General features: G+C 44.0%; 1 protein-coding gene across 1 annotated transcript in view; it reads left to right on the top strand.

Moving 5' to 3' along the window:
* LOC144487506 (tumor necrosis factor receptor superfamily member 5-like) overlaps positions 1-25774 on the top strand; it is a 60012-nt gene that overhangs the window by 16429 nt on the left and 17809 nt on the right. The window contains exons 5-7 of the mRNA XM_078205591.1: positions 11893-12042; positions 20175-20268; positions 25083-25264. Of these exons, the coding sequence (XP_078061717.1) occupies positions 11893-12042; positions 20175-20268; positions 25083-25264 (426 nt within the window). The remainder of the gene's footprint in view (positions 1-11892; positions 12043-20174; positions 20269-25082; positions 25265-25774) is intronic.

Here is a 25774-nt window from a genome sequence, read left to right as displayed (position 1 = left end):
TATTTTCAGACCCTCCAGAATATCCTGCACATCCTCCTTATCAACTGTAATACTGTCTATTCTACTCCCCTGCAACCCAGTGTCCTCCTCAGCTATATTCATGTCCCCTTGCGTGAACACCGAAGAGAAATATTGGTTCAATGCTTCACCAATCTCCTCCGGTTCCACACATAACTTCCCTCTGCCATCTATAACTGGCCCTAAACTTGCCCTAACCAACCTTCTGTTCTTGACATACCTATAGAACGCCTTAGGATTCTCTTTAACCCTATCCGCCAAAGTCTTCTCATGTCCTCTTTTAGCCCTTCTAAGCTCGCTCTTCAACTCCCTCTTAGCCAATCTAAAGCTTTCTAGTGCACTACCCGAGTGCTCACGTCTCATCCGAACATAAGCCTCCTTTTTCTTTTTAACCAACAAAGAAACTTTTTTGGTGCACCACGGTTCCCTAGCCCTACCAATTCCTCCTTGCCTGACAGGGACATACCTATCACAGACTCGCAGTAGCTGCTCCTTGAAAAAACTCCACATGTCGGACGTTCCCAGTCCCTGTAATCTCCTAGTCCAACCTATGTTTCCTAATTCTCTCCTAATAGCCTCATAATTACCCTTCCCCCAGCTAAAACCACTGGCCCGAGGTTCATGCCTATCCCTTTCCATCACTAAGGAAGAAAAGTAAAAGAATATACTTTAACTTGAGAACAGGTAACTGCGATGGCAGGAAAAAGGTGGCGCTATAGAACCATTCAGTGAGAATGCAGAAGCATGGAGTGGGATTTTACGGTCCCAAAGTGAACGGAGATTTCCGTTGTCGGACCCTCGCCTACGCCGATTCCGTGGCGGGCAAGGTGGTAGAGTTCTGGCCATGGCGTATCTATGAAGAGAGACTTTAATATCACTCTGCTGCAAACAGGATACTGGATGAAATTAAAGTAGCAACTTTCCTGATTGTAATTCGATGGAAAATCTTCACTCTATTACAGAGTCTTGTCCATTCTTCCAAACCTGGTCCAAAATCTGTGAGGAATTGACCAAGACCCTTGCAGAACACTTCTTGCTCAAATCTTTAATCATAGCTGGGAGATTCAGACCAGAGCCAAAAAGTGTGTGAAACTATTCCACAACTTGTAGTTGTGCTACAAAAACTAGCAAAGAGTTGTCTTTAGTCCAACCCCCTGAAGACACTCTGCGAGACATACTTGCTTGTGGCCTTCAAAATGAAGCAATTCAAAGATAATTGCTCACTGAAAATTCTTTAGCACTAGAACTTGCTGCTGAGACTACAGTGTCAATGGAATTGCCGGCTAAAGAAGCTTCCCAAATTGGAACTGCTGCCAAAATAAACAAGGTGAATACTGAGGAAAAAACTCTCAACATGCAAGTATGCCATAGGTGTGCCCAGGTGGAGCTTTCACCATGGGAATGTTGGTGTCAAGAAAAAGAATGTCGTAATTGTAGCAAGAAAGGTCACATAACCGAGGTGTATTGGGCCAGGCAGAATCCTCAAACCTCGAAGATGAGTAAACGCAAAAAAGTACCCAAAGACAATGAAGATTCCCGAGATTGAAGAACTAAACCCTCGGTGTATTCTCAATGCAAGGCGATACACAGAGACTTTGGGTTGATCCAAAACTGAATGGGAACAACATTAAAATGGAAGTAGCTATGGGAACTGCTGTATCTCTTATCTCTGAAATTTTATATGAACAAAAGCTCAAGAACGAACTTACTCGAAAGAGATGGTTCCAGTGACGGGTTATACAAATGGTGCAAGTTGAAATAAATGGTCACTCTGAAAAATTGCCATTATATGCTGGAAAAGGAAATTTTCCTGCACTTTTCAGAAGAACATGGCTAAACAAAATCAAACTAAATTGGCATGCAACTAATCAATCAGTTGATGGAAAGAACACATTACAGAAACTCTTAGAAAAATACAAGAAGGTATTTGGGGAAATGACCAGAGTCAAGGCACAACATTAAATGATCTGTTCCTTTCCTGAGTGTCATGATACTCTGAGAGGCTTACCTAGCCTTCACCTTGCCCAGCAAATTTAGGAACACCAAGTCCAAACAAGTATGTAGGTGTCCATTAGCAATTCTGCAGGCAAGACCCTAGCATTGTAGTGTTGTAGGACGGCAAAAAACTTGCCAAAAGCAATGGCTGATGAGCCTACTTCTTCATGGAAGCCTTGAACGTCTGCACAGTTTGTTCTGCCAGTCCATTCGAGGCAGGGTGATAGGAGGCTAACTGACATGACGAATGCCATTAGACTTGACGAAAGTCTGAAATTCGCCATCCGAGAATGCCATTTTATTGTCTGAAACCAACACTTCAGGAAGTGGATTGCAAAGATCTGCCTCGGTTTATCAGTAGTAGATGTGGTGGATTTCATGAGCTGAGCATCCAACCACTTGAAACATGTACCCCCAAAAAAGGCCCAGAAAAATCTATGAAGCCGTGACCACGGACGGTCCGGTGTGTCACAGGGGTGCATGTTTGCTGGTGGCGGTAACATTTGCTGGATCTTCCACACTGCCTAACCATTTGTTTATTTTCCCTGTCAATGCTAGGCCACCTGACATAGCTTCTGGCCAACACTTTCATTCTGCTCTGACCAGGATGGGCTTCGTGTAACTCTTGGAGCAATGGCCATCCCCCTGGGGGTGGTACAAAGACAATAGCAATATTGTTACAATAGCACCCCACCATCGCAGCTTATCACATCCCTGTGTTGCAAACATAGGGCCCGATTTTACCATTTTCATTCTAAGTGCTGAATCTGGGCGCAATTCAGATCTGACTTGGAAATCTGTTCCCAGGGGCCCCCATTAACACTTAGTCTGAAAAAGAAATCGCGAGTCTGAATTGTGCTGTGGGCGGGGCTTAGCGCACCTGAAACGATCGGAGCTCTGAACTGCGCATGTGCAGTGAGGAAAAATATTTGAAAATCGCGCCGCTGTCACATCGTTCCCGGGTCGCAAAAAGCAGATAAAGCAGCCCGGGAGCAATGGCCCCCACCCCACAACATAACTTTCCCCCTTATCCACTCACCCCCCCTGCCACGACCCAGATTGATCGCGACCCTCTTCCCCCCCATTTCCCCCCCCCCACCGATCGTCCGCAGAGTGGCAGCGGACCCCCCTGCCCCCTCCCCACCAGAGATCCATCTGGGCCTCCCCCCCGCAGACAATGATCGGGGCCCACCCCCCAATCAAACAACGATCGGGCCTCCCTCATCCCTCCCCCCCTCCCCCCCCCATCCACCAGAGATACATCTGACCCATCTCCCCCCCCCCCCCCAATCAGAAAATGATCGGGCCTCCCTTCTCCCGCCCTCCCCCACCCTGTCCCTCCCCCCACCACCACCAGCAATCTGAGTCAGAGCCGTTGGAAGCTCTGAACTTACCTCTTCAGCAGCTGGAGTGCCCGAAATTGACCTTTGCCGAGCAGATCTGTTTCACGCCGAATCTGGACGCGCGAATGCGATGGTAAAGGGGGAAATGCTGATAAAATTGGGCGGGCCGTTGCGCCTGTTTCGGGCGCGAATCAGATCGCGGCCATTTTCGGGCCTTGATAAAGTGGGCATCTGCATGGAAGCGGGCACGGATCGTGTTAATGGCGTCACGCCCAACTTTACCATGTTTTTGCGCCCGCAACGGTAAAATCGGGCCCATTTGCTCTGCTTTGACCAAGTGGCTACCTGTTAGTACCATCTTATTGACCTTCAAAAACAATGGATCCCTATCTGTCCACGACTTACTGTGGGCTGCTGAGACAGGCAGAGTGTCCAAGAAATGCAAAGGTAATACTCTCTCCAGCAGAGCAGGCGACCACGGTATGGTCTGTGGCAGTGGGAGGCGGCCAAGTGCATCTGCATTTGAGATCTGTGTTCTTGGCCTATGCTGGAGGGTTTAGCTATATGCTGCCAGCAGCAAGGTCCATCTTTGCACCCTGGCCGAGGCAATAGATGGCACTGACTTATCCTCCTGGAAAAGCCCCAACAATGGCTTATGGTTTGACACGATGGTTAAATGCTGTCCATTGATATACTGGTGAAATTTCTTCACAGCATCAATGACTGCTAGGCTGTTAATTTGTGAGTACCGTTTCTCAGTGTCTGACAAAGTCATCGAAGTAAACTCAATTGGCCCCTCCACCCCTTCTGCCATTCTATGCGTTAGAGCTGCTCCTACTCCACATGGCGAGGCATCACAAGTGACTACTAATAGTTTGTTTGGGTCAAAGTGCACAAGCAACATTGACGATTGTAAAGCCTGTTTGACTTGGGGAAAATGCTCCTTCTGTATGTCTCCCCAATGCCATTGCTGATGCTTTTTCAAAAGCTTATGTAGCAGGGCCTAAATTGTTGACATGTTCGACAGGAAACTCCTGCAATAACTGATCATTCTTGGGAATGAATTAAGTTAGGTGGTTAGGTGCATTGGCCATGTAAATTCTCCCTCAGTGTACCCGAACAAGCACCGGAGTGTGGCAACTATGGAATTTTCACAGTAACTTCATTGCAGTGTTAACGTAAGCCTACTTGTGACACTAATAAACAAAAAAAATCTTTAAAACTTTAGTCACATTCCTAGGTACCGGCATGCCCATAATAGCTTTCATCTCATCTTCAAGGGGATGCAACCCCTTTGCATCCACTTTGAAACAGAGGTATGTAACCTCATCAGCTTGAAAGGTACATTTCTCAAGTTTCAAATGTATGCCAGCTTCCTTAAACCTCCTTAAGACTTTGTCCAGGTTTACACCATGTTCTTCAGGAGACACACCTGTAATCAGGACACATCCTCTTCTACCATCACTTTGGGGATTCCTTGTAACACACTCTCCATCGTGTGTTGAAAAATGGTGCAAGTTGATGAGGCACTAAATGGCAATCAGGGTACTGATATAACCACTTGTGGGTATTTATTGTAACTGACTTTCTCGACTCCTCCAGTTTGAGTTGTTGAAAAGCATGACTTAGGTCTAGCTTAGTGTATTTGAGACCCCATGCTAACTTGGTATAGAGATCCTGTATCCTCAAAGTGGGCTAAAGATCTAGCTGATCTCTCCTGTTTACCATTAGTTTTAGATCCTCACGGTGGGGTCCGGGTTTCAGGACAGAGACAATGGACGCAGCCCATTCGGAAAACTGAAAGGGTTTGATAATGCCCTGGTCTTCCAACCTTTTCAGTTCTCCCTCTACTTTCTTGTGCAATGCATTATGACACTGGGCGAGCTCAGAAAAATCTAGGTGTAGCTTCAGGGTGTAGGTAACTTTTTTGTTTTATCTCCTTTTATTTGCTCCAGTTCTTTCCAGAATACCTCCTGATATTTACATAGGACCGTCTTGACTCCCCCATCCTGGACATCAAACATCTCCAGTTTTATTTGTTTTAACCAGTCCCATCCCATGAGACTGGGCCTCTGTCCTTCATCACCATGATGGGTAGCTGAGCTGACTGGTTCCTGTAGGACACAGGCACAGAGGTTATCCCCACTATCTTTAGTGTCTTGCCAGTGTACGTTGCCAAAGTAGCCTCAGAATGACTAAGACTTAACGGTTGCCATTCCTGCTGGAGATGTTTGAATGTTTTTTCACCAATGACTGTGGCCACAGCGCCAATGTCGACCTCCATTTACAGGAGATGGTTGTTAAGCATTAACACAAACAGGAGGTATCTTACTGTGTTGGACCTGATTAAGTGTGTAAGCCTTGGATCTTTCTTTTGGTTCCTCTGCCAACTTATTCATAGGGGTTGTATTTGTTGCCTTTTTTTTGGAGCGCTTTGTGCAGTCCCCCTTGCCTTACACCTACCTTGCAGGAGACCCTTCTCTTTGCATCTGAAGCAGATAAAATTCTTGCACCGGAATGACTCTTGGGAGTGGTCTCCCCCACACCGAAAATATGTCTCAGACCCTGGTGCTGAATGGCCCTTCTCAAGCTCCACTGTGCCCTCACTCAGGCTGTTCCTAACAGCAGCCGGTTCCCGTCACAACTGTTTCACCTCATTCTGCATCCCTTGCAGCTCACACACACCTTGCTCAGCACACTCAGTCGCTTGTGACATCTCTACTGCTTTTTCATAGTAAAATCTTGCCTTCAGCCAGTAATTTCTCTTGGATATGGAGATAATGGATTACCACAAACCAAATTATCCCCTAACATGTCTCCCAGTGAAGGCCTGAAATCACAGTACTCAGCCAGCCCTCAGGGTCTGGCCAGGAAGACAGAGATCATCTCTCCTGGATCCCGAATAGCAGAGTGGAATTTGTACCTCTGCATGATAATGGAAGGTCGGGGGTTATCGTGATCTTTAACCCAAATTGACAAACTGGTTGAAGGTCGTTGTGTCTGGAGCTTCAGGTGACATTGAACTCCTCACCAGATTGAAAGTCTGTGTGCCTCAGATGAGCAGTATCACCTTCTGCCTCTCCTTGGCCGTTATTTCATTTGTTGCGAAGAAATAACGCAGTCTCTCAATTCACTGCCCCAACTCTCAACTTCAGGCTCGATCGGCTCTATTTTCCCAAATTTTGCATCCTTCAAACAAAGTCAGTACTTTTAGTTGTTTGAACTTCAAGTGATCACTCTCCTCCCCTTCTGTCTCTGCACTGCAGGCTTTCAACGACTGATCCAGTTTATCCTTGTTGCCTGTGTAATAACTTGAGGCAACTCAAGCTAGTAACAAAATAAAAGATTTATTGACTGAGATGGACTAAGGGTTTAATGGCACAACTATTCAGATCAACTCCTTACAACACCCTGACTCCAACTGCCAACTTCCAGCCCTGGGGATGCATGCCCTAGCTCCCACTTGGCACATGTTCACCTGCTCTCACTCCCTTGGTTCTGACCTAGTTACGTGGCCCACGAAGGATCACCCATTGAAAGAGGCTACGCTACCACAGACGCACATTTGAATGGCCCAAAATCATGACGAAGTTAACAGCTACTGAAAAGACAATTGAATGACTAGACAAAGTATTTGCGCGCTTTGGCAGACCGGAGCAATGGTTAGCGATAACGGAACTCCATTCATGTCAAGGGAATTTCATGGACCACTTCAAAAACCATGGCATGCAGCATATCAGAACTGCGCCTTATCATCCTTCCAGCAATGGGTTGGTGAAGAGGTTGTTGCAGGTCATTGAAGAATGCCATGAAAGCATCAAAAGATGAAAGACCATTAGCCAAAAGAGTAAACAACTTTCTCATATCTTACAGATACACAGCCCACGCAACAACACTAAACTCACTGGCAATATTGTTTTTGAAGAGGAAGTTAAGAACCAAATTTGATTTGCTCTTACCACCTGATGCTTCTACCATTGTACAGCGACAACAACAGAACCAAGTTACATCAAAGCCAAGAAGTTGTGATCAAGTTGAAAGAGCCTTAGTGAGAAACTACTCTTCCAGTGAGAAATGGGTACCTGCCACAATACTCGCAAAAATGGGACCTATTTCTTATACAGTGCAAACTGACGATGAGAGCGAGTTTGGAGGAGACACGCAGATCATCTTCACTTCAGAAAGAGAATTTGCTGAGTCAGTGTCTGAAAGGACAACATCTGACACAAGATCTGGAAATCCCTGAACCTGTGATCATGATTGAGCCGAATTCTGAATCTGCACCAGTTGAACCAACAGCATCTGTAGAAGCTGAAGAAGAATCAACTTTATCAGATGATGTGTCTGTGCTAAGTGGTGAACAGGATACTGAGAGCACGAAAGCAAACATTCCTGAACGACGGATTCTGCCTAAGTGGAACTGATGTCCACCTAATACACTCTCTGAATACTGTGAACAAAATTTTACCAAGTAAGAATTAAAGTTAGTTGCTATACTACTGGAGTAAACTAGCCTCTGTCTACACTTCTTGCTGCCTCGGAAAAGCAACCAGCATAATCAAAGACCCCACGCACCCCAGACATACTCTCTTCCACCTTCTTCCATCAGGAAAAAAATGCAGAAGTCTGAGGTCACGTACTAACTGACTCAAGAACAGCTTCTTCCCTGCTGCCATCAGACTTTTGAATGGACCTACCTAGCATTAAGTTGATCTTTCTCTACACCCTAGCTATAACTAACTCTACATTCTGCGTTCTCTCATTTCCTGCTCTATGAACGGTATATTTTGTCTGTATAGCGCACAAGAAACAATACTTTTCATTGTATGCTAATACATGTGACAATAATAAATCAAATCAAATGGGACGGATGTTATGTATTGTAAACCAATGCATCTCTGTGTAGTGTGTCACATGATTATGTGGTGATATCATCAGAGGGATTAGGGAGATTTTCCCTCTCTTTCATCCTGGACTGTAGCAAGCAACACCTATCTAATAAAGCCCCACAAACTGGTTCAGTAACCCACCGTGTGGTAACCTTTTTATTCTTTTATCTTTGTTGTTAAAGTGAACTGACCTCTTTAATATACAAAGAACATTTTTTTTCATTTTGTTATTAATCACAAGGTGTCTCTCTTCCAATATATTTCAAAATTTATTGGAGCAGACATTTCTTTTTGTAAAAAGTCTGATAATTGTTGACTTGTGTCAACTTGTCGTATCTTAGAAATCTCCCTTCTTTCTAACATTGCAGTTATGCTAGCTAGGTCTACTCTTAGCGTTTTTTCAAACATGCTTTAACATTTATTAACAATCTTGGAGCTTTCAGAGAGACAGAGTTCCAGAAGCCTGCAAAATCCTTCTAACTTCAACCAGGCTTTAGCTGCTAAACCAAACTGCTTTCAGGCCAAAGCTTTTTCTCTCTGCATTTCATTACATGACCCTGTCAATCACTCTACTCAGAAATCCCAGGGGAACTTAAGTAAACAAAAGTCCATTAGCTCTACTTAAAATAACCACTTCAAGGTTGAAATAAGTCATTATCCTGCTTTCCCAAAATCTGAGCTGCATTCCCTCCAAATATACCGACTGCCTGTAACATAAAGCTGAATTTATAAACATTCTCCTCAAACACAAAAAAACCCAATATATATATTTCCATTCATTTGCACTCCTATCATCACAGGGTGCCAATTTATCCTTTGTCTTGGATGATGTCGAGCTTCTCAAGTGTTGATGGAGCTGCACTTATCCAGGCAAGTGGAGAGTATTCCATCACACTCCTGACTTGTGCCTTGTAGATTGTGGACAGGCTTTGGGGAGTTCGGAGATGAGTTGCTCTATGCAGAATTCCCAGCCTCTGACCTGCTCTTGTAGTCACAGTATTTCAGTTTCTGGTCAATAGTAACCCTGAGATTGGTTAATAGTGGGAGATTCAGTGGTGGTCATCCCATTGAATGTCACCGGGAAATGATTCTCTTTTGTTGGTGATGGTCATTTTGTGATGCAATTGTAATTTGCCACTTATCGTCCCAAGTCTGAATCTTGTCCAGGTCTTGCTGCATATGGACATGGATTGCTTCAGTAGCTGAGGATTCGCAAATGGTGCTGAATGCTGCCCAATCAATAGTGAACATCTCCACTTCTCAGCTTATGATGGAGGGAAGGTCATTGGTAAAGCAGTGGAAATGATTGGGCCGAGGACAGCACCCTAATAAACCCCTGCAGTGATGTCCTGGGATTATGATTGACCTCCAACAACCACAACCAACTTCCTTTGTGCCAGATATGTCTCCAACCAGTGGAATGTTTACCCCCCAATTCCCATGGAGTCCATTTTTGCCAGGGCTCCTTGATGCCATATTCGGTCAGATGCTGCCTTAATCATAGAAACCCTACAGTGCAGAAGGAGGCCATTCGGCCCATCGAGTCTGCACCGACCACAATCCCACCCAGGCCCTACTCCCACATATTTATCCGCTAATCCCTCTAACTACGCATCTCAGGGACAATTTTAACCTGGCCAATCAACCTAACCCGCACATCTTTGGACTGTGGGAGGAAACCGGAGCACCCGGAGGAAACCCACGCAGACACGAGGAGAATGTGCAAACTCCACACAGACAGTGACCCGAGCCGGGAATCGAACCCGGGACCCTGGAGCTGTGAAGCAGCAGTGCTAACCACTGTGCTACCGTGCCGCCTGTCAAGGCAGTCACCTTCGCTCTTTTGTCCTTGTTTGAAACAAAGCTGTAACAAGGCCAGGGATTGAGCTATCCTGGCAGAATCCAAACTGATTATTAATGAGCAGGTTATTGCTGAGTAAGTGCTGCTTAGTAGTACTGTCAATGACACCTTCCACCACTTTCATAGACTCACCTGAGGAAGGAGCAGCGCTGCGAAAGCTCGTGATTCCAAATAGACCTGTTGGACTTTAACCTGGTGTTGTGAGACTTCTTACTGCACTTTCATAGAACCATAGAATCCCCACAGTGCAGAAGAAGGCCATTTGGCCCATCGAGTCTGCACTGACTCTCCACAGAGTATCTTACTTAGGCCCTCCCCTCCGCCCTATCCCCATAACTGTACACATTTACCATGGCTAATCCATCTAACCTACACATCTTGGGACTGTGGGAGGAAACCCATGCACACACGGGGAGAACGTGCAAACTGCACACAGGCAGTGATGCTAGCCAGGAATCGAACCCAGGACCCTGGAGCTGTGAGGCAGCAGTGCTAACCACTGTGCCACCATGCCACCCAATTCATTGCTGTGCTGGTAGACATTTTGTTTTATGTCTTTGCCTGATTGGCTAAGTTTTTCTTCTGGCATGACTGTGAGTTGATTTTCCAAATCAGCGCTAAACTAATTGAAAAAGATTTAGATTTGCTGACAGACACTTCCTGCCATTGTCCTTTGCATTCTTGTTTGTCTTTTGCTTCCCAGATTTTAAGTTTGTAAACTTCATATGTAATGTTGCCATGCTAACTGGTTCAAAAAAAGAGCCAGACTGAACTGGTGATGTGCACGTGGCTTCCGTCGCCAGTGCAGCTGTGAAATGTGACCCTCTGGAAAACCTGCACATTTGGGGTGGCACGGTGACACAGCTCCAAGGACCCAGGTTTAATTCCAACTTTGGGTCACTGTCTGTGTGGAGTTTGCACATTCTTGCCGTGTCTGTGTGTGTTTCCTCCGTGTCCTCTGATTTCCTCCCACAGTCCAAAGATGTATAGGTTAGGTGGATTGCTGGGCTAAATTGACCCTTAGTGTCCCAAGATGTGTAGGTCAGGGGGATTAGCCATGGGAAATGTGTGGGGTTATATAGAGAGGGCGTGGGTAAGATACTCTGAGTCGGTGCAGACTCGATGGGTCAAATGGTCTCTTATGCCCTGTTGGGATTCTATGCTTCTATGATTACATCTCCTAGCTATTTACAGGTACTTACAGGTAATACAACAATATATAACGGCTCAGATTCCAACAACTCTAAACTGAAGTTACTTAACCTGCTGACACACAGATAAGGTTGTTGGGGAATGCATTGCTCTCCACAGACTCCCAGATGTTACAGCTCACCATCTCATCATGTTCACTGCATTTGCATATTGTATCATAGGAGTTAGTACTCAATGTTCTTGAAAGCTAAACTCAATTGGCAAACATGGTTCCAAAATACTGATCCAAAATAATGAAAATAAATATAATTTAGTCATTACTTATTTCTGCTGAAACATGGCCCGAGGTTTCAGTTCAGGGCTGGTTTTAATTTTAGATTGTTTTTGAGTGTCAGCATTTTGTGTGTTTGTGCATAAGTGTACCTGTGAACTGAACAGCTCTGAAGAGAAGCACGATTTCCAAAGTTCTTTTGTTGATGATTTAATCACAGCTAAATCTTAACCTAAAATGACAAACTTTTATTATTCACTAGCTGCCTCCAACCCACTCAAAGTGCTCACTTTCCAAAACTATAGAGTGAGAGGAAAGTAGTTCAGACATTCAACTAAGACTGATGTTTTTCTTACCTAGAAGGATTCGTTGAAATTCTTAAATGCCGGCCTAATAAAAACAGTGTGTGTCGCTGCAACAAAGGCTATTACTGCAGCAAAAAAGGCTTTGATACCTGCTGGAATTGCAGAAGCTACACACCATGTCCACTAGGTGAAGGGGTTAAAGTGCAAGGTATGATGTTAGACTGCATGTTTGAAAGGTCAGTAAGCCAATAAAGTCATTGAGAAAACATCCCTGTATTGAAAGTGTGGAGTTGATATAGAATCTTACAGCATAGTAGAAGACTATTGGCCCATCATGCCTATGCCAGCTCTTTGAAAGAACTATCCAATTTACTTCCACTCTCCAGATTTTCCCCATAATCCTGCATATTAGTCTTTTACAAATATATGTCCTACTGCCTTTTGAGAATTCTATGGAATGATTCCATCACCCATCCAGTAGTTTCTTTTCAGATTTTAGTAATCGTCCTTGTTGACACATTTATATTTAGGTCACTTTATTTAGGCCATAAGATGTAGTAGCAGAAGTAGGCTTTTCGGCCCATTCAATGCGATCATGGCTGATCTGATATAATCCTTAATTCCACTTTCCTGCCTTATCCCTATAACCTTTGATTCCCTTACTGATTAAAACTCTGTCTGTCTCAACCTTAACCATACCTAACTGCACAGCTATCTGTGGTAAAGAATTCCACAGATTCACCATCCTCTGAGGGAAGAAATTCCTCCTCATCTCTGTCTTAAATGGACAACCCCCTTACTCGGAGATGATGCCCTCTGGTCCTACACTCTCCCACAAGGGGAAGCAGCCTCTCCGCATCTAGTCTGCCAAGTCCCCCAAGAATCCTATATGTCTCAATTAGGCCCACCTCTCATTCTTCTAAACTCCGAAGAGTACACGCCCAATTTACTTAATCTCTCCTCTTAAGGAAATCCCGATATACCTGGAATCAACCGAGTGAACTTTCTCTAGACTGCCTCCAATCCCCTTAGATAAGTGGACCAAAACTGTTCACAGTTCTCAGAGGCAGTGTAACTAGTGCCTTGTATAGTTTTAGCAAGACTTCCCTTTTTCTATACTCCATTCCCTGTAAAATAAAGGCCAACATTCCGTTTACTTTCCCAATTACCTGCTGAACTTGAATGCTAGTTCTTTGTGATTTATGCATGAGGACCCCCAAATCCCTCCGTGCTGCAGCTTTCTGCAGTCTTTCTCCATTTAAATAATATTCAGCTCCTTTATTCTTCCCATCGAAGTGTATAACTTCACATTATCCTAGATTATACTTCTTTTGTCAGTTATATCAGTTCGATGATCTCAGGTTGCTGATGCATATGCCCAAAGAAATCGCATCTCCCTAATTGCTTTATCAAAACCCCTCATAGTTTTGAATTATTCTCCTAATCCCCGCTCCGACGAAGGGTCATCTAGACTCGAAACGTTGGCTCTATTCTCTCCCCACAGATGCTGTCAGACTTGCTGAGATTTTCCAGCAATTTCTGTTTTTGTTTCAGATTCCAGCATCCGCAGTAATTTGCTTTTAGTTTTTCCCTATCGTCATTGGTTATTGAAAATGAGTTGGCTGTCATAGTGGCACAGACACTATACTGTGCTGCTGAAATATGTGTTGCATGTTGTCTCCTGAAGATGGGTTCTAAATTCTCAGATGTGTAGCAACTAGGAGACATCAATTGGCTATTTCACTAATCATAGAATCCTACAATGCAGAAGGAAGCCATTCAGCCCCTTGAGTCTGCAGTGACTACAATCCCACCCAGGCCCTATCCCCATAGCCCCATGCGTTTACCCTAGCTAGTCCCCCTGACACTACTAAGGGGCAATTTTGCATGGCCAATCCACCTAACTCGCACATCTTTGGACTGTGGGAGGAAACCCGGAGCACCCGGAGGAAACCCACGCAGGCATGGGGAGAATGTGCAAACTCCACACAGAGAGTGACCCAAGCCGGGAATTGAACCCGGGTCCCTTGCACTGTAAAGCAGCAGTGCTAACCACTGTGCCACTGTGTCGCCTAAACTACATTCCCAACCTGGCTGAGTGGTAGAACTTGTGTCTGAGTGAAAAGATTGTCAGTTTTAGAACTCTGCTCCAGAACCTGATCATCTGATCTAGGCTGACCCTTCATTGCTGTACTGCAGGAGCATTCCGTGTTGGGGGTATTTTTTTGAATTAACTACTAAATAGATGAATGCCATATCATCTAAAATTCACAGCACTATTAGAAGCTGAGGGAAAATTTGCCTGGTTTCTTGGTCAACATTCATCCCTCAAGCTTTATCATTCAAAAACAATAACTGGTCACTTACCTCATTGTTGTAGATGAACTATGCAGTGCATGAAATGGCTGCAACTTTTTGTACAACATAAAAGCAACTACACTTCAGAAATAATTCTTCAGCTGTAAAACACTTTATCATTTGCAGAGGACTTCAAAGCCATTGCATTAATGCAAGTTCATTCTGTCAAAATTTAAAAAAAACAAGATTAGCTACTTTTGGTGGGATTTGTTTTAACCTGATAATGTTGTGTATCAAATAGTAGTCTTTATCATAGATGCTTAGAATCCCTACAGTGCAGAAGGAGGCCATTTGGCCCGTCGAGTCCTCACCAACTCATTGATAGAGCATCCTACCCAGGCGCTATCCCCTTAATCCCATCTATTTTCCATTCTAATGCCTCTAACCCACACATTCTGGGACTTGAGGGGAAATTTTAGCATGGCCAGTCCACCTGACCTACACATCTTTGGACAATACCCAAGGGTTTTCCATATTTCCCATTATAACTTTGCCACAAACACTGGGGAGGTTTTTCAAAAATGAAATTAGACAGGATTTTTAGCCACCGATTGGTGTGTGAAAGCAAATGGGCACAAACATTCACACCACTACCCTGGTGGTCTAGTGGTTAGGATTCGGCACCCTCGTCGCTCTGGCCGGGGTTCAATTCCTGGTCAGGGAATGAAAATTAATTGCTCATGGACAACAGTTCCAACAAACTTGAATTAATTCCTGATCAAAAACAGGAAGCAGTTCCATCAGAATTGGTGGAATAAGGTTTGTAGTTTGGGACGGCACGGTGGCACAGTGGTTAACGCTGCTGCCTCACAGCGCCAGGGACCCGGGTTCAATTCCAGCTTCAGGTGACTGTGTGCAGTTTGTATGTTCTCTCCAAGCCTGCGTGAGTTTCCTCCCACAGACCAAAGATATGTAGATTAGATGGATTAGCCATGGAAAAGGTGTGGCGATTGGGTGGGGGAGAGGGCTTGAGTAAGAAACTCTGTCAAGAGTTGGTGCAGACTCGATGGCCCTCTGCACTGTAGGGATGCTACGATTCTATGACTCCCAGCAGCAGACCAGGCAGTGCTCCAGGGAGGCTTTAATGCCCTCCTCCGTTCTGCCTGGTCTTAGCTGTGGAGCAGTTTCCACAATGGTGACCTTGCTGCTGAAGATTTTTTTTCAGGTAAAAGTTTTAGAAAAGTGGAGATAAGGCATCTCAGATTGCTGCTTCTGTGCTGGAAGGCCTCTTACTGACCCTCCAACTTCAAGAGCTTGCCCACTGTCCTCAGCTGGACAGTGAGTCTGCACTCTGGTTGCGAATTGGCCCAGTCAGGAAAATTGGGGTGACTGTTGGGTGACTGTTTACGCACAGTGCTGGCCATGATCCACATTTGAACCAAATGCCCAGTTCCTGAGGCCACAGAGAAAATCCTGCTCAAAATGTATCTGCCTTAAACCACCACCGGTCAGCTGTCTCCACCGCCCCGCCCCCCCCCCCCCCCCCTCAAAATGGGAGAGCAGCCAATGGTCACCTGGGACAATGGCAACTGTACTTTTCGAAGCATAGAAAGGTTATGGTGCAGAACGAGGCCCTTCAGCCCATTGTGTCTGCTCCGGAGTCTGCACCTCTTAAAGGGAAGGTGCATTGTAGTTAGAAGGAATCATGAGATTCATTTGAAACAGAATCTGATACTGAAGAATAGCTAAACATGCAGAAGAGCACCACCCTCACATGCAGCAAGTTCCAGGTCATTACCACTTGCTGTGTAAAAATGTTCTTCCTACATTTCCCTCCCACCCCCTGTATGTCTTGCCCAAAACAGTAAAACTGAGTCCCCTCGCCCTTGTACCATCAGATAATGGGAACAACATTTCTTTGTTCACTTTATCTAAAGCTGTCATAATCCTGTGCATCACTATCAGATCTCCCCTCAATCTTCTTTGCTCCAAGAAGACCAAGCCCAGGGTCTCCAACCTAACCTTGTTGCTAAAATCCCTCATCCCTGGAACCATTCTGGTAAATCTCCTCTGCACCTTCTCAAGGACCCTCACATCCTTCCTAAAGTGTGGCGACCAGAACTGGACTTGAGTTATGGTCTAATCAGATTTTTATAAAAGTTACGGTGTGTGAGGAAATCTTTGTTTGTGGATTTTCTTTGGTGCTTGTGGCGTGATGATTGAGGACTGCAGCACCTAGCATGGCTGGGGCTACGGTAAAAACACAGAATGTAGCAGACGGACAGGCCACACATGCACAAAAAGTGGCTTATAGCATTCTTTTTAGCAAAAGGTTGTCCACTGACCAGGTGTGTGATATGGAAACCTGGCCATGGGTCCTGGTGTTTTGGGCACAAGAAAGGAGGTTAGTCAGGAGCTGAAGAGGCAGCTCACATGCTTTTGTTAGCTTTGTACAGTTGGAGCTCGGTGAAATGTGACAGTTGATAGCACCATGTCACTCCTATGCTGTTTTTAGTTCTGTGGTCAGTTAGGGCGCAGAAAAAGCCTGCAAGAAATGTCAGCACAATGAAGCTGAAGTGCAGTTGTCTCCTCCATAAAGGGTAGTTATTAGCAGCCGAGGAGTTGGGACTGTGCCTGGAATGAGACACTGGAGTGTAGCCTGGCCCACACAGTGCAACACAGTCTCGGAGGGTAGATCAACTCAGCTGGGAAAGACCGAGAAGGCTGGAACTGGGAGCAGCTATAAGAGATATTGAGATAGTGCGCCTTCTGGGGAGGATTGTTCCTGTGGAACTTGGGTGGAATAGAGCTGCTGTCACCCAGAGATCAGACACGCTCTTTGAAGGAGAGGAACAGGGGTTTCTCATGTGGTAGTTTTTGTGACTCACAGTGATGACTGACGTCTTGATGGATTGCTGAGAAAATTCAGGAAATCTGTCTCAGGCTGTGTCTGTCATTTAATGATCTGTTTGACCATCACTTTTCTGTTAATTCATGTTTACCTTATGCTAATTCAGGATGTTAGATTATAAGATTAATTATATTTACTGTTTGCTTTAATGACTTTTCTATAGAAAAAGATATTGTGTTTAAAACCATAGAATACTGTCCCTATATTGGATTTCAAATTCAGTCTTCTTTAAACAAAAAGTTACTGGTCCCTAACTGGATCATAACATGGCGGCACGGTGGCACAGTGGTTAGCACTGCTGCCTCTCAGCGCCAGGGCCCCGGGTTCTATTCCTGAACTGGCTTGGCTCACTGTCTGTGTGGAGTTTGCATGTTCTCCCCGTGTCTGCGTGTGTTTCCTCCGGGTGCTCTGGTTTCCTCCCACAGTCTGAAAGACGTGCTGGTTAGATGCATTGGCCATGCTAAATTCTCCCTCAGTGTACCCGAACAGGTGCCGGAGTGTGGCAACCAGGGGATTTTCATGGTAACTTCATTGCTGTGTTAATGTAAGCCTACTTGTGACTAATAATAAACTTTTTAAAAATTCAGGTCACATCCTGGATCGTAACTAGAAGTTGAGCACCACTTCCTTGCATATGCAATCAATACCTCTATTTACGAGGCCCAAGCTACTTTTTTAAACTATTAAAAGCAAAAGTGATTACTGTTAAAACAACAAAAAAAAGAATCTTATTGTGATAGGTCCAGAGTCATGATCCTTTTACACTTTCTGAGCAACTATTGAACCACATTGCCATTCTTAAGGCAAAGGCTCCAGCAGTGGATTGTGCTGTTGTTGGAGAAAGAGTTTGAATGTCAACACAGAAAACAAAAGGCCATTTAAGGATTTAGAGGCTGCGTTGTGATTTAAGGATTTGGTTTAAGTGAATTAGCACAGCCTTAAAAGAAAAGCTGCCAGGCTGAAAGCATTGATTGTGTATTGAAGCCAGATTGCTAATCTGCGGAAGCTACAGCGAATGCAACAGAAGTCAAAGGTTTTATCTGAAGCCTCATTAGCCAGATTGTCATTTATTTTGTGATACCCTCTCTAAAAGTCACCCCAAGTGGTGGCTTTATTGGCAAACCTCCAGGTGACTCACTGTGGATAGAGGTCAGTGTATCAGCTGTCTCCTTGGCTGTGCCACACAGCCAGTCAAACTTAAATAAGACCTGAGTTTGGAAACTGGAAGCTAAAATTAAATGCCGTTGGTGTAGTTAGAAGTAGTTTGAAAGAAGGTAGTGGCAAGGACGCAGTTTATAAAAAGATATAATTAATTTTTCCCATGTCTACAAAATTAGACGTGAGATTGAAATGTTTTTTAAAGTAAAGTTAAAGTTGATTAGTCACAAGTAAGGCTTACATTAACACTGCAATGAGGTTACTGTGAAATTCCCTAGTCGCCACACTCCGGCACCTGTTCGCGTCAATGCACCCTAACCAGCACGTCCTTTAGACTGTGGGAGGAAACCGGAGCACCCGGAGGAAACCCTCACAGACACGGGGGTATGTGCAAACTCCACACACACACAGTGACCCAAGCCGGGAATCTTACCCGGGTCCCTGGCGCTGTGAGGCAGCAGTGCTAACCACTGTGCATGAACTAAGTAGGTGGAATTTGCTCTGTATATACACTTATCTATGAAATAAGATTTGTATTCGGCCTTGTCTGATCCTGTCTTTCAGATGTTTTTGAAAAGATTGCAAAAGTACATGTAAAGGCTTGCGAAGTACACAATATTGAGCTCATGTCATAAGGGGATCCTATTATTGGACCACTGTGTTCCATTTTTGCAATCACAGTTAGCTTTTGGATTTTATCAGCACACCCTCAGCATAAGATACTCAGGCAGTTTAGAGCAATGGCCAAGAAACATGACCCCAGCTGACCCCGCCTGCTCATTGACTGAATTGCTTAAACCATAAGACTATAAGACACAGGAGCAGAATTAGGCCACTCGGCCCATCAAGCCTGCTCTGCCATTCAGTCATGGCTGATTTTTTTCTCATCCCCATTCTCCTGCCTTTTCCCCACAACCCCGATCCCCTTATTAATCAGGAGAGCTTCTCTCACAACTTTACTTTTTCAATTCGGATAGCACATAGTAGCAGAGTATCATAGGAGGTCACATGTACCTGTCGTGGTTCCCCAGGATGACAAAGGACTTCAGCCAATTGGAACAGAGAGTCTGAGTCTTGATCTTCCAAGTAGTAAGACTTTATTCTCCAGTACAAGACAACAAAGCCGGGATGTCTGGATCAATCCAATGAACCGCTCGCTTACAGTCTTTTTATACTCGCTGCAGTTACATGCCCCAAGATCCCTTATCTCATCCCCAAGATTGGCTTTCTTTAACCACTATTGTTGCTGAGCCTACTGGTTATCTGCCTTGTTTTGGATTGGTCGCTAATTTGATGCATTACTTGCTTCATGAAACCATTGTAGTTACAACCTTTGTCTTTGCCCAAATAGTTCTGTTTATACAACAATCGTGGCTTCGCTCGCCTAAGCCGAATAATAACAATGATAAAGAGAACATATTTACTTCATTCTTTCCTTTTTAGTCATAGTCACATTAAGTTGAGTAACTGAACAACAACCATTGTTTCCCAAGGCTGTTACTGCTTACATTCATTGATTATAAGTGATTAACATACTGATTCCATCACATTGGTCAACATACAAGTTTTAACTGATCTTCTGATGAGAGTATATTCTCTCACATACCTCGCAAGGACAATTTGCAACCGCAAACCGCAGCAATCGGTTGACAAGGAAATTGGCAGCTTCCTCTGTTCCAGCCTCCACCTATGACCCTCTCAGAATACCCTCCTTGTCAACTCCTAGGGCTGCCAGATCTTAGGGTGGGAAGCGAGCATTTAAGTGAGGCCTGTATGTTAATATCATTTGGGGGCTGCTGATGATTCCAGCAAGAAATTAATTCCCTGGAGGGATGTCCCATTGCATACTGGCTCCAACATGTCACCCATGTTGACAGTGCTGAACTTGATTCACACATCTCACTGGTGCAAACTTATTGAAATATCAATGATGTATTTTCTGAAGTATGTGATATTGCAACACTTGCTTTCAGGAACAGAAACAACTGATATTAAGTGTGAAGTTTGTCCTCCAGGATCATATTCAGATGAGTCCACAACCACAGGAAAATGCAAGCCAATTACTGTGTGAGTACATCAAAAGTAACCAGATTAGGCCTTTTGGCTAAGATCAAGTATAGTCTGCTGATGCTGTGCTTGGTAGTGGCCACTGGGTTGCATTTAAGCTTCATTTTCATATGAAGCAATTTTTAAAAGCGGCATCTCGGCCTTTTGGCTAAGACACAAATGAGATCAAGCCTTGGAGAAGGAAGACCTGTGCCTCCTCCAATCAGCTTGGCTCATGTAGATCAGGCCCGAGACAGGGTAAATGGTCGCTTGCCCTGTCTTGTCAGCTTGGATCGGAAATGTCTCAACTTGTTGAGACTCTGAATTGGACTTGATTTGATTGAATTGGAAAAGTATAAAAACAAAAAAAACCAGATTAGGCTTTTGGCTAAGATCAAGTGTAGTATCGACATGCTGTACTTGGTTGAAGTCATTGGGTTACATTTTAGCTTCATTTGAAGCAATTTTTAAAAGCGGCATCTTGGCCTTTTGGCTAAGATGCAAATGAGATCAAGCCTTGGAGGAGGTGCAATGCCTGCTCCAATCAGCTTGGCTCATGTAGATCAAGCCCAAGACAGGAAGTGAGAGGTCTGTCTTGTCAGCTTGGATTGGGAATGTCTCACTTGCTGAGATTCTGAATTGGGCTTTGATTGGATTGAATTGGATATATAAAAAAAAGTAACCAAATAAAATATAAATCAATTCATTACAGAGTAGTTAATTGTCATTTTAAATGTTTTTAGAAGAGATATAAAATTATATTTCAGGTCTTTCTAATCGAGTTGAATCAATCTTTCCTATTACATTAACTTCTTGCCTTCTGCTGAAGAACAGTGGATTTTAACTACTTGGATAATCTAACAAAGACTGGCCTAATTTTAGCAAGCTGAACTCCAGTTATATCTTTCTTGATGGATAGTTACTGAATAAAGCTCAATACTATGGGAGATGCAGGCAAAATAGTACATAAATATATTAATCTAGCACTCCCAAACGTGCAGTCAGTTACGTTAGACTCATGCTCTGCATCTGACCCCAACAAGATACTTCAAACTTGCTAAATTTTACATTCCTGATACTGAACGAAAATAACATTTTCTCTGTCATTTATACAGTTGATTGGACACTGAATCTAACAGTAGCTCAGGTTCTGACAATTTTATGTCAGACTGCACTGTGTAACATTTTATATTTCTAATATACAACTTAGGCTAATACAGAATTTCACAAAAATGGTTGATCAAATTGTGGAGTATGAACTGGGAAAACAAATCCTGGAATCTCAAGTCATGAAAATAGAATCCGCCACTGTAATGCCTCAGCTGAAGTTGTAATCTCATGTTGTTTTTCAAGTTTTAAATCAAGTGTTGTTTTCTAGTTTAGCATGAATGATGTTTTTTACTTGTGTGAAGTATTTGTACAGCATGTGCACAAAAAATGAGGCCATACAGTTTATTCACACTTGCGTATCTGGGAAATCACTCAATATGGAAATAGTCCAACTAGGGAAGGGGCCATACTAAACCTGGTATTGGGAAATAAGCCCAATGAGGTAATCAAAGTTTCAGTGGAAGAGGATTTTAGGAACAGTGACCATAATTCCGTAAGTTTTAAGTTACTTATGGATAAGGTTAAGAGTGGTCATAGGGTGAAAGTACAAAACTGGGGGAAGGCTAACTGTGGCAATATTCATAGAATCTCTACAGTACAGAAGGAGGCAATTTCGTCCATCAAGTCTGCACCAACCACAATCCCACCCAGTCCCTATTCCCGTAACCCTACATATTTACCCTGCTAATCCCCTGACACGAGGGTCAATTTAGCATGGCCAATCAACCTAACCCGCACATCTTTGGACTGTGAGAGGAAACCGGAGTACCTGGAGGAAACCCACGCAGACACGGGGAGAACGTGCAAACTCCACACAGCCAGTCACCCGAGGCCAGAATTGAATCCATGTCCCTGGCGCTGTGAGGCAGCAACTTGGGAGTGTAGATTGTTGGTGGCTGTTTGAGGGCAAATCCACATCTATCATGTGGGAATCTTTTAAAGGCCAGTTGATTAGAGTTCAGACCAGCATGTTCCTGTGAAAATGAAGGATAAGAATGGCAAGATACGGGATGACAAGAGAAATTGTGAGCTCAGTCAAAAAAAAAGGAGACATATGTAAGATTCAGGAAACTGAAGACAGGTAGAGCCCTTGAAGAAGATAAAGAAAGTAAGAAAGAACTTTAACAAGGAGTTAGGAGGTCTACAAGGGGCCATGAAATGTCCGTGGCAAACAGAATTAAGGAAAATTCCATGGCATTTTAGATGGATATAAGGAGCAAGAGGGTAGCTAGGGAAAGGGTAAGTCCACTGAAGGACAAAGGAGGGAATTTATGTGTGGAGCCAGAGAATGTGGGTGAGGTCCTGAATGAACACTTTGCATCAGTATTCACAAAGGAGAGGGACATGGTGGATGGTGAGTCTCAGGAGGGCTATGTTGATATTCTGGGGCATGTTGATATAAAAAAGGTGTTTTGAAAAGTATTACGGTGATCAAGTCCGGGGACTTGATGGGATCTATCCCAGAATACTGAGGAAGGTGAGGGAGGAAATTGCTGGGGCCTTGTACAAAATCTTTGTGTCCTCTTAAGTCACAGGAGAGGTCCCAGAGGACTGGAGACTAGCCAATGTTGTTCCTTTGTTAAGAAGGGCAACAGGGATAATCCATGAAATTACAGGCCGATGGGCCTTACATCAGTGGTAGGGAAATTATCAGAGAGGATTCTTAGGTTTAGGATTTACTCACATTTGAAAAACTATGGACGTATTAGCCAATAGGCAGCATGGCTTTGTGCAGGGGAAGTTGCATCTCACAAACTTTATTGAGGTTTTGAGGCAGTGACAAAGATGCATACAGAGTGGCAAAGATTAGTGGGAAATGAGAGGATTGGGAAATCTTTAAAGCTCAACTGAAAGTCACAAAAAAAGCTTTACAGAAAAGTAAAATAGATTATGAGATTAAACTAGCTCAGAATTATAAAAACAGACAGCAAAGGTTTCTACAAATGTATAAAATGAAAAAGAGTGGCTAAGGTAAACATTGGTCCTTTAGAGGATGAGAAGGGGGATTTAATAACGGGGAATGAGGAAATGGCCAAGGCATTGAAAAGGTATTTTGTGTTGGTCTTCACAGTGGGAGACACAAATAAACTGCCAAAAATTGATGACAAGAAGGCTATGGACCTAGAAACTATCAATATCACTAAAGAAGTAGCATTGGGCAAGCTAATGGGGCTAAAGATAGACAAGTCTCCTGGCCCTGATGGAATGCATCCAGGGACTAAAAGAGATGGCGGGGGAAATAGCAAATGCACTAGTCGTAATTTACCAAAATTCGCTGGACTCAGGGTGGTTCCCACAGATTGGAAAAGAGCAAATGTGATGCCACTGTTTAAAAAAGGAGATAGACAAAAGGCGGGTAACTATAGGCCGGTTAGCTTAACTTCTGTAGTAGGGAAAATGCTGAATCGGCAAATCTGGAGATGCGGCTTTCTATTCCATCATATAAATCGTTAATAAATCTGATGAATAGTTGCAACCCCAATACAGATCCTTACAGGACACCACTAGTCACATTCTGCCAATAAAAGTACTTGCCCATTATCTCTGCTCTTTGTCTCCTTCCACTCAGTCATGTCTGGCTTGTGATCTCTTCCTGTGTGTAAAGCAATTATTCAGCGTATCTGCCATTTCCTTGTTTTCATTGACAATACCATTTGCAGATACCAGTGAGATAGATGCATATTGCCTGCTTCTCACTGAAGACTCTGTCTATCCTTGACAGATGCCTGGAGAGAGTAGAGCATGGAGAAAACAGTAGCAGGGTAAAGGGCGAACAGGAGCGTTAGGAAAGCACCAACACAGAGGAATCAGGAGCATGAGGAGTGCAGAGTCTGGAGAAAGCAAGGGCCTTGAGCAAAGAGGCATCCACAGAGAGCAGGGCAGAGGGAAAAGAGCAGGAGGGGAGGAGGGAGAGAGCAGGAACACTTGGTAGTAGAGCACAGGGAGGTGATGAAGAGAGGGAGAACATAGTACTGAGAAGGAAGGAGCCAGGGTGGGTTGGGGGTAGTGGGCGCAGGAATGGAATAGAGAAAGCAGGAGTGCAGAGAGAACCGGAATCTGGAGAGAACTGGAGCCTGGGGGGAGCAGCGAATGCCTCTGGCCGTCACTCACTCACACCTGACCATGGCACCCTGAGCGATAGCCCATGCCACCAGCTGTTAGATTGGCCATGTGTCGCAGGAAGGCCTCTGTTGCCTCCCCCCCCCCATTGGTCCATAAACCCAAGTTTGAAAACTTTGATTTGATTTGATTTATTATTGTCACATGTATTAGTATACAGTGAAAAGTATTGTTTCTTGTGCGCTATACAGACAAAACACACCATTCATAGAGAAGGAAATGAGGGAGTGCAGAATGTAGTGTTACAGTCATAGCTAGGGTGTAGAGAAAGATCAACTTAATGCGAGGTAAGTCCATTCAAAAGTCTGATGGCAGCAGAAAAGGAGCTGTTCTTGAGTTGGTTGGTACGTGATCTCAGACTTTTGTATCTTTTTCCCAATGGAAGAAGGTGGAAGAGAGAATGTCCGGGGTGCGTGGGGTCCTTAATTATGCTGGCTGCTTTGCTGAGGCAGCGGGAAGTGTAGACAGAGTCAATAGATGGGAGACTCCTACTCCAATATGTTTATGGTAAGATTTCAATAGACAATCATTGAATTCGTATAAGAGTTACAAAATTAACAATGAATATATTTGTCTTAATTAATTATTCTGCACTTTTTTCCCAGTTGTCATGCATTAGGTATGGTTGCGACTATTGATGCAACAAAATCAAAAAATACAAAGTGCATATACCCAGAAGCTATTGTTTTACCACTTGTAGTGTTGTCAATAATCTGCGTAGCGGCAGTTATATTCTGCAATAAGCAATGGCTGAGATGTGGAAGGATTGACAGGTCTGACACCACAGGTGCGTAAATCAATTGAGTTCTCTCTTCAAAATGTCACTTGATTCGGCTGCTCTGATTCCCAATCTGGAATTACCTGTGCTTAGTCCTTGGTTACCTGAGGAATCACGAGACTTGTGTGTAAAATGAGGCTGATAGACTATGTATATTGTTATACTATGCAATTCCTGATCAATTACAATATAAGCCTCAAGAAAGATGAAGATTAACACATTTTCCCAGATAATGCAATTAGAAAAATCTTTCAGCCCTACCCTTTCTGACACCATAGAAACAGAAACATAGAAAATAGGAGTAGGCCATTTGGCCCTGTGAGCCTGCTTCGCCATACAATATGATCATGGCTGATGCTCTATCTCAATGCCATACTCACGCTCTCTCCCCATAACCCTTGATGCTTTTAGAGTCTAGAAATCTATCTAGTTCCTCCATAAACATGGCCTCCACAGCTTTCTGTAGTAGAGAATTCCACTGGGACACCTCCCTCAAGAGGAAGAAGTTTCTTCTCATCT

This window comes from Mustelus asterias, unplaced genomic scaffold, assembly GCF_964213995.1.
Source record: "Mustelus asterias unplaced genomic scaffold, sMusAst1.hap1.1 HAP1_SCAFFOLD_838, whole genome shotgun sequence".
NCBI classification, from domain to species: Eukaryota; Metazoa; Chordata; class Chondrichthyes; order Carcharhiniformes; family Triakidae; genus Mustelus; species Mustelus asterias.
Note: the sequence above shows the minus strand (reverse complement) of the source record. Positions and strands in the feature narration are given on the sequence as shown.